At 41.0% G+C, this 10,166-nt stretch overlaps 1 protein-coding gene across 1 annotated transcript in view; it reads left to right on the forward strand.

Annotated features, from left to right (window-relative positions):
- crot (carnitine O-octanoyltransferase) overlaps positions 1 to 3,985 on the forward strand; it is a 68,992-nt gene extending 65,007 nt beyond the window's left edge. Inside the window, exon 17 of the mRNA XM_028817122.2 lies at positions 1,208 to 3,985. Within this exon, the coding sequence (XP_028672955.2) occupies positions 1,208 to 1,328 (121 nt within the window). The 3' untranslated portion in view covers positions 1,329 to 3,985. The remainder of the gene's footprint in view (positions 1 to 1,207) is intronic.
- The last annotated feature ends 6,181 nt before the right edge of the window (positions 3,986 to 10,166 follow it).

A 10,166-nucleotide genomic window follows, 5' to 3' on the forward strand; every position in this document is an offset into this window, starting at 1 on the left:
TAACGTCATTTACCTTCGTTCCCGCGTTTGACTTCTGCTGTAAATCTCTTCCTCGTTTTCAGTTCACGTGATTACGTAGGAGGCGTAATACGTGACGACGCGATACGTGACTCCGCCTCTTCCATTAGAGTATATGGACAAAAAACAGTTTCCAGTTATGACCATTACACGTAGAATTTCGAAATGAAACCTGCCTAACTTTTGTAAGTAAGCTGTAAGGAATGAGCCTGCCAAATTTCAGACTTCTACCTACACAGGAAGTTGGAGAATTAGTGATGAGTGAGTCAGTCAAACAGGTTCCAGTTATGACCATTACGCGTAGAATTTCGAAATAAAACCTGCCTAACTTTTGTAAGTAAGCTGTAAGGAATGAGCCTGCCAAATTTCAGACTTCTACCTACACGGGAAGTTGGAGAATTAGTGATGAGTGAGTGAGTCAGTCAGTCAGTCAGTGAGTCAGTGAGGGCTTTGCCTTTTATTAGTATAGATAAAAGCACACTTGTTTTGTTATACCTTTGCGAAAGTGTTTATTTTATATTCCAGTAACCACTTGAATGAGATCGAATTCACCTCTGCCTCTCTCGTGGACACACTTCATTATTTGAAAACGCTATGCCAGATCTTACCTTTACTCCGCGTTATGGTGCAGACAAAGTGGAGTACAAGCAACATTGAAAAAACGCTATGCCATTTGAACATGAGTTGTCATTTGAACATTTTGTTTTCAGTCTTGCCTGTACACCGCTTTGTCTGCATTTTCAGTATCATGCACCATAATGCATAGTACAGGCAAGATCTGTCATAGCATTTTCAAATAATGACGTGTGTGTGCGAGAGAGGCAGAGACGGATTCAATCTCATTCAAGTGGTGGGAGAACTTTTTGCCCGAGTTGAGCTCTGTCAAGGTGGAGGATGGGACAGCAGACTACTTGCTGCTTGTGCTGATCGACACATTTACAAAACAAAGGTCGCTGATGGTGGAGGTGTGAAGGGATTTAAGGTGGGCCGGGATTACGAGTTTTTGTCGTAGGTTTCAGGAATTCTAGTGTTAAATTTTAGTGTTTTGTGGTTTTGGCCTGTCTGTTTGGAGAAAACTCATTACCAGTTGTTTTCATTTAGATGTATATGCTTTATTATTTTTGGTACTGATATTTCATGAGTCTCTGTTCTGGTCATTGATTGTGACTACAATTTCTGTTCCCTCCAGGATTTTGGCTACCTGTATCGCCTGGAAGTCGTGTCCTGAAACTGATGCCGAGGTGCTTTTCGCAAACTTACGCACATCAATGCAGGAGATGCTACTACTACTGACCGTTTCTCAACTGTAGGCAGCGTCGTTTCTAAATGAGACAGTGCACAGATCAATGCAAAATCATACAAAAGCCGTAACAATGCAGATACTTAGTAACATAGATTGTTCAAAGATAAAATTGTTTCTTAAAGATTTATATTTCAAAGTCATTTTCCTGCTAATTATTGTATATACAGGGCAAGACGAATTTTAGATACGAATGAAATTTTTTTTAATTTCAGAAATTCTTGATCTGTATTCGTAATCTGTGGCGCTTCTTTTATTTCAGCATTAGTTTAGAAGATCATACCGTGCTGTTTAGGAAAACGATGAGTAATTGAAAAGACAGGGCCGTGAGCTTACAAGCGGTTGATGTGGCTTCTCGATTTGGTGTGAATTTGCTTGCTGATTCTTTTGTTGGATTTATGCTTAAGACGTACGACATGGTGCTTTATTAGTTCCATTCACTTTACTAATGGAGCCATTTGTATGTTTTACTGAGGGGAGGAAGCACTACATGTAAGCCTCTTGAGTTGTGTTGCATTCATGTTACATAATTTAGATATTAAATTGTAGTTTTGCATTTCATATCCTTAAAAAGTTCATAAAGAATCTTTGCTGATTTCTTTAAACCTTTTAGCCTGCTGCACACATTAGCAGTGAGTATTGTTAATTATGTGAATTTTTTTGATTTTATGGGAACAAAACACTTTAAGCTTAATTGTGTTTTTAAAGCACTTTTTTCTTTAAAAACAGTTGCCCTTTAATTTATCGATCATTAGTTTATAGATATACCACATTGCACTTAAAAATAAGAACATTTAAGCTTTAGTAACTGCTGAATTTGTAGCAGTGTGCTTCATTTTCAAACATGGATCAAATAAAGACTCCATGATTGTGAAATTGGCAAAGAGTGTCAGCTTTTTGTGTGTGTATTTTGCTCTTCCTGCACTTATTAGTGAATTGGGCTTAGCAAAATTTGCAGAGATTTCTATGGAATACACACCTCGGATCCTTTGAACCAAAGGTATGACACATGGACTGTGCCACCTGAAGGACATGCATTAATAGTTCAGATCTTTTTGAAACAAAAAAAAAAAGATGGGAGTAATGTATTAGACCCTAGGGGGGTGCTTGTGCGCAAACATCCATCCATTTTCTAACCCTGATTATCCAGAGCAAGGCAAGGACTATTCTTGTAAGCATTGGCACAAAGCAGGAATGATCGCTGGACATGGCGCCGGCCCATCACAGGGTGAACACATACACACATCAGGGGACAATTTTGCATCGCTTTTGCACCTAACCAGCATTTCTTTGGACTGTGGGAGGAAACTGGATCACCTGGTGGAAATGCACGCCATGCAGACACAGGGGGAGAACATGCAAACGCCACACAGGAAGCTGGCAGGAAGTGAATCCTGGTCTCCTTGTTGCAGGACTGCAACACTACCCATGTGTGCCACCCTGTGTGCCAACACCTTAACACAGATAGTGATGAGATGGCTAAAGAAATTTAATAAAAAGATTTTATTAACAAGATAAAGACACAAGGAAGGGAAATGTATATGGAGAGTTATAGCAATATAACTGACAAACCCTGCTGCCCCACTGGGCCTGTTTGATATACCTTTGGTCTCTCTGATGGCTTGCATTGTGCACTTACCCACTTTGAAGCGCAGCATAAACCTCCTCAGTTTTACCTTTTTATACATGTTTATCACTTTTGGTCTCTTCTTTTCCCACTAGCTGATTTGAAGCCCCCTTGTTTGCAGGTCAGAAGGTGCTTACTTTTAAACCCTGACCAGGACTCTGCACTCTTAGTATATCAAATCCAAATTAAAAAAAAAAATGTACTCTGAGTTTTTCTTAGAGATGCCTTTGAGGGTCAAGGCCAGCATGTGGAACTCCTGAGGGTGTCCGTCTGGAACGCCCGTAGGGTAAAGGACCAGGCAGCTCTCACGTGACCCACCAATTATGGTGGGTTAGCCGAACAATTCTCTTTGATGCCACGTATTACCTAAACTACACAACTCTTTGATACACACACACACATATATATAACACATGCACTATATATAGTTTTTATTAATCCCTGAGGGGGAAATTGTCTTTTCGCTAGATCTTTGGGAGTCCGAGCCCAGGGTCAGCCATTGTACAGCATCCCTGGAACAATTTTCAGGTTAAAGGCCTTGCTCGAGGATCTTTTCTGGCAGTAGTGGGAGTTGAACTGGCAATCTCCAAGATACCAGCGCATATCCTTAGCCTCAGAACCACCACTTCACATCTTCATTTCTAGAACACCTTCCTTAGCAAGTATTTATGGCGTCCATTGAGGGTGCATGGGTGTCAGTGGCAGGCCTAGTGTGGTAGCCATTGATGTGCGTGTACCATTAGAACTCCTGAGAGCACAATTTCTGAGACATATCTGTGGCCCTGGCCCCCACCACTATAGGCCTTATTCGCCGTGTGTGTGACGGAGAAGAAAGGCCACACTAAAGTAATGAACACTGGCTTGACTGATTGCCTGCCAAACACCAATGTTACATAATCATAACTCCTTCTGATAGTTAATTTTTTTTAACTTTTTTAAATTATAAATTTAAATTTAAATTTGCTTAAAGACCAGTTAGACTAAAATTTTGCAATGTATAAATGTAGAAATCAAAATAAATACAATAATTTGCCAGCTAAGTGGACTTTTATTTGTTTTAATGCTGCATCAAGGCTTTGAGTAAAATGTTTATTTAGTTATGCAGTGTGAAGGATGACATGGATGGACTGGCATCCTGGCCAGGATGAAGTCCATTCCCTGTCTTCACCAGGAGGCTGGCATGCTGTGCCAAAATGGATGGGCTGGCATCTCAACAGAGTTGGACAGAAGACTCTTACTCAACTGGGAGATCAGTGCAATGGAAGGCGTGGGAAGAAGGCCATTCAAGAATGTATGCTAGGTGGCAGCACTCCTGGACTGGTGCTCCTATGCACATCCCCACAGGGCATACTGGGAATTGCAGTCCCTTTGGGCAGCAGTGCTATGTTCCATGGGAGCTGCAGGGAATACTGTCTCTACTTTGGGAGTCTTTCACCTGACCTGGGCTGGCAGAGGGAAGAACGTTCCTTCTAAAGTGTAGCTCTTGACAACTTCCAGAGTCAAAAGCCAATTGGCTGACCAGCAGTTCCAGGTTATCCCTGACTGACACTTTGGGAGGCATACAACCATCTACTTGAAAACAAGGGACATCTGTATTTGACTACAACCTGGGAGTAGCTACCTGCTGCTCCTGCATAATCGGGAGGACTAGTAAGTGGTCTCCTGTCCTCCTTTATCCAGCCGTTCCTGAATGGCTGTTTTGTGTTCCTTTTGGGCAGTGATCCCCTGGACAACATATTAGCCTTCCATACAGGCCGAGGTCCCAAGCAGCTCCCAGACATCAATGAAAGATCTTGCAAGGTTTGTATTTTTTAGTGTTTTAATCCCATTGAATATCCAGTGCGTGAAAGTAACCAGGTCTGAACATACAAAACATTTCATCGCCTAACACACTAGAAAAGAGCAATCCATGGCCATTGGTCAAATTAGCTGGATTCCTACATTTGTTACTACTTTTCTTGGTGAAATAGTGTCAACCATAGCACAAGGTTTGTGGCTTACGTTGACCCCTGTTTGTCTTGGTACCAATTAGCTTCTAGTGGATATCTGCTCAAAGTCTACAATCCACTGCGTTAAGCTTTTAACAGTTTTCACGTGTTTGTACCTCTCAATGTTTTCTGTTAAATCCGAGGGTAAATCAAAAAGAAAAGGCAATTTGAAAATTAGGCGGTAACTGCAATGGAGAGACGATGACGCAGTACAACATGTTTGCGATGGCTTATGGGTAGTTTTAACATGCACAATTCAGGGTTCACCGTTAATCTAGCTGAAGACGAGGCCAAATCCGCTGTGGGATTGCACCATTGTTGAACAACTCGCCGTAGTGGGCAGAGGGAGTGAAACCTGCTGAAATTCATCAAAGGATGTTGGTTTGTGCCAATCAGTAAGCTGTTTGAGTGCCCATCTTGAGCAAATTTTACGATACCCCAAGTCATCATGCACTACAGCATGTGCAGATCCAGAGCTGATATCCAAATGTGCAGCAGTGACGGACAACGTAATCCGTCTGTTGATGTGTGAACAATGTTGATGGTCGACCAGATTGAGCTCTGTCAGTTACATTTGTTCTTTCTGCTTTAAACCTTTCTACCCATTCATAAACTTTTTGTTGCGTCATGCAGTTCTCACTTCTGCAATTTCTGCAGGTTTCATTACCTCTGCCCAGAGAAATCTCACTACTGCAGTGCATTGTTCAACAATGGTGCAATCCCACAGCTGATCCTCCATGTTCACTTTGACCTTGGATTCAACTAGACTAATGGCAGAGCACTGCGCTGCATGTGTTCAAACTACCCATAAGCCATCATGAACACGACGTATTACGTCAGCGTCTTTCCATTGTGGTTACCGTGCAATTTTTATTTCTTTATTTTCAGATTTACCCTCATATTAAATAGGTAGTCTAATCATGTAAACAGAAGCCTCTGGACTTCATTGAAGGGGGGCAATGTCTGAGAAAACCAATTGGGAACAGAAGAAGAAGGGACTTACCAGGAATGTGGTAGATAAAGAGAAACAAAAAAGGCTAACAAGGTAAGAGTAAGTGTCGAGGCCATCACAAAGAAGGAGGAACGACCCAATTGCAAGAAGCCATCAGGAGAACCCAGGGTCATTAAAGAAAATAAAAAAGAAGAAAAAATCACCATCAGTGACCTAAATTTGGGAGAGGGCCTCATTGGTCTGCAGATGTTACACTTTCTCTTGAATCTCAAGTGTATTTCTAGGTGATCTCTCGGACTTACTAGATGTTCCACAATTGACTAGACTTTTAAAGGGTATTTTTTTTAACTTTCAAACACCCTATAAAGTTAATGTCGGTCCAAGGTCTGCTTACAGTAAGTTGTCTATTATCGCGACCTTGTATAGGAAGATATGCTGCAGCCTAGGAGGTTTGTTGATAGTGAAAGTATTGTGGATTTCTGTTTCAAATCTGCAATAATAATTTCAATGTTTTCAGTTACATCTATTGGTGAGTTCTGCATTCATTTCTGTGGCTAGTAGGGAAATAATGACACCAAGATTCCTTGCACTAGAAGAAGATCTGATGAGCTCATTGTCAAGAGTGACTGAAAAGGAGCTCATGGTCTTAGGTTGTCCTTTAGTGCCAATTTGCAGGAGTTCAGTTTTGTTGCAATTTAATTTTAAAGAGTTCTCTCCATTCAAGTTTTAATTTCACTGAGGCAAGTTGTGACCTGAGAAAGCTCTGATGAAGTTTCACTTTTAAAATGGAAATAGAGTTGAGCATCATCTGCATAAAAATGATAACCCAGTCCATAGCTGTGAATAATATGGGCAAGGGGAAGCATATAGATAAAGAAGAGCAGAGGACAAAGGACAGGGCCTTGAGGAACTCCTTGTGTGACTGGTGCTGAGCTGGATCTGCTGTTGCCAAGACTAACAAACTCTTGCCTGTCAGTCAGATTGAACTTAAACCACTGGAGGGCAGTGCCAGAGATACCCAGAATTCTCTCCATTCTGGACAGTAGAATGTCATGTCTGACAGTCTGCTGCCATGAGCAAATCATTAGTTACCCAAAGCAGAAAACTTTCACAGCTGTACTACACTCTGAAACCAGACTGAAAGGGTTCCATTAAATTATTAGAAGTTACAGCAAGTAATTGGTGAGTTGGGAGGCTACACTTTTTCACAGAAAAGGTAAGTGAGAGAGAGGTCGAAAATTGTTAAGATTGTCAGACTTTTTTAACATTGGTGTTACAGAAGCAATTTTAAAAGTGGCTGGCACAAAGGCGGTGTCGAGGGATGTATTTATTATTGTGGTAACAGTCGGGATTATGGCATGAAGGCTGAATTCAGGAAGTGTGGTGGGGATGACATCCAGTACTGAAGTAGTCGGCCTCATCTTACAAAGCAGGTGTGACTGGTGAAAATTTTGAAAAAGAGCTGCGATGCAGTGGGAAGACAGGGAACGATATAAATGTATGATGGAATTGTGTTAGTTGAATTATTTAGATCTTTACTTTTATTGCAGAAAAAGTGGAGGAAGTTTTCACAGACTTCAGGAGAGGAGGTAATTGCGCCAGATGCAGGTTGAAGTAGTTTAATTACAAAGAACAAAATCCTTGGGTTATCATGGCCACTTTCTATTATTCTGCCATAATGTGTGTACTTGGCTGCAGTTAGCGCGTCCCTGTAAGCCCTTTAATGGTCAGAGAAAGTCTGGACGTGCACAGTGAGGCCAGTCTTACATGACATTCTCTCAAGGCGTCGGCCAGCTTCCTTCATAGACCATAACTCTGAATTGTACCATGGAGCTGAATGCTTAAAGGAAGCTTCCTTATGTTTTAATGGAGTTGTTTTATCTAGTGCTCAAAGAAGGGTTGTGTTATAGTGGTCAACAAGACTATCTAGTGTTGATGGAATAGAGGAAGACAGAAAAAGATCAGAAATGGAACTAGCAGGGATAGGAGGACAGATATTTTTACAGTTTCTGAAAGAAATTTGACATTTACAGGTAAGAGGAGGGAGAGGTAACGAGACAGTGAAGTACTGCTTTATGATCCGAGAGTCCCAAATCACTGTTATAAGTGTTGCCAGTGGATAAGCCAGATATGCAGATCTGGTCCAATATATGACCATAAGATTGAGTAGGAAAATCAATGTTTCATCAAGTCAAAACAGTCTAGTAAAGATAGGAATTAATTTCTTAGCTTATATGTAGTAATGTCAATATGGATGATGAAATCGCCAAGAAGAATGACTCTCTGAGAAAGGGAACTTAAGTGGATTAATAATTCAGTCTGATCAGATAAAAAGACGCATTGTACTTTGGAGGACAATAGAGAACAATGAGAAAGACAGGACCTGATTTTGTTATTAGCTTAAGAGCCAGACTCTAGAAAGGCAATGGGCAGTCAGTTGGGATTCTTTTGATGTTTAGTTCCGCTCTAACAATTACTGGGACTCTTCCGCCTTGCGAAGTAAAGGTAACCGGATGGTGTCACCTCTGTGAGAGACGTAAAATGGTTTGCTTTTTGCCGGGTTTCTGTTAGGCATAGCATGTCAAGGTTGGAGTCTGTAATGAATTCTTATAGCATTAGTATTTTGCTAAGAGATCTTGACTTAAACAATGCAACATTAGTTGACGAGGATACAGCAATACTTATCTGATAGTAGCAGAGAAGTAGCACAGCACAGCAGAGAAGGTGAGACGGGTGGGGTGGGGTGGCACAGATGAGCAGCATTAGTAAGCAACAAAAGAAGCATAGTGGAGGATATTACAAAATGCACATGAAGATACCAGAGTTCAGAGGTTCCAATATACAGCCGCATGCAGTACATATAACACTGGGTTTCACAGGCGTGATCTCCTCAGAGCCACAAGCCAGGTGGGTGTAAAATCAGATAATTTCTCAGTCATTAAACATGTATATATAAGTAATTGATAGCAATCCAGTATATCCATTATGATCAAGAAGACAGACCATCCCCGGCTTCTAGATTGCCATGGTACAAAGAAATGTTCACAAAACTTGTCCTGTGAACTACATAAAGATTCGGTTGTCCCTGAGACGCAGCAAACCCAGTCAAGGCAAAACCTATAAAGTCTATAAAAATAAATCCAAATCAGTGCAGTTCAAGTCGGATGGATCTGTGAACTATATATACAATAAAAAAATGAAAGAAGTGTAAGAAGTGCAGATTTAATGCAAAGTTTAATGAAAAGGGTTGTTAACAAGGAGGAGTGGGAGCAACATGTGCGCACCAGTGTCCCCTCCCTGATTCTTCAAATACATGGGTCCTCAATATGAATGAGGAAAACTGAAAATGTTTCATGCTGGGAGATGCTTCTCAGTTTTAATTTCAGGAACAAAGAGAAATCCCATGGAGCGAGATCTGGTGAATATATGTGAAGCAACAACCACATTTGTTTTGGTCAAAAACTCTGTCATTGAGGCAGTGGTCTGTGCAGGTGCTGTGTCACGCTACAATATACAGTTCTGTATACCCTACTGCTTCAGATGTTTTCTAGTGACGCTTTCCCATAGACGCCTCAGGAGTTCAGTGTAATGTCACTGAGTAACAGTCTGTTTACGGGGACAACTTCTTTAGGAACAAGCCTGTCAGTGTCGAAAAACGTGATCATCACTGTGTCTTGAACATCCAGAACAATGGATTGCACAAAAAAAAAAATCGCAAAAGCCACCTGCACAACTGTAGAATAAACATCAGAAATACGCACTCAATCAGTTCAGCAGTGCAACACGATACCTAGAGGCATATTCGGTAACTACTCTTTACTCCATTGCTATTGACTGATTACAATAACTTTTTCGGCCCCCCTCCCCCAGTGTATGAATAATGTTCATACAGCAACCGACTACACATGTTAATTCATAACCTACAGTAGGCTGACTTCAATTAAGCCATGTTACAGTAACCACGGACCACAACGGCAGCAGGTTTAAACTATTTGTAAACATTTTGGATTAAAAATGCTGTGATATTATGTGCTGTGTTGCTACCTACATTACAAAAAAAACAGCATTGAAATTTGGGTAAGTTTGATATTTTAAATAATTTTTTAGTTTTTACAATTATGGCTGGTTATTTTGCACCATACACTTGTTTTGTGAAACTGCATGTATGAATCTGACAAATTTTTCAGCTGTAACCAGCTGGCCACTCGTCGGCCAATTGGACGGCCAGCACAAACTCCACCATAGAAAACCCAGGAGTGGCTAGGCAGCAAGTTGGCCGGG

The sequence above is a fragment of the Erpetoichthys calabaricus genome, chromosome 13 (assembly GCF_900747795.2).
Source record: "Erpetoichthys calabaricus chromosome 13, fErpCal1.3, whole genome shotgun sequence".
In the NCBI taxonomy this organism is placed as follows: Eukaryota; Metazoa; Chordata; class Cladistia; order Polypteriformes; family Polypteridae; genus Erpetoichthys; species Erpetoichthys calabaricus.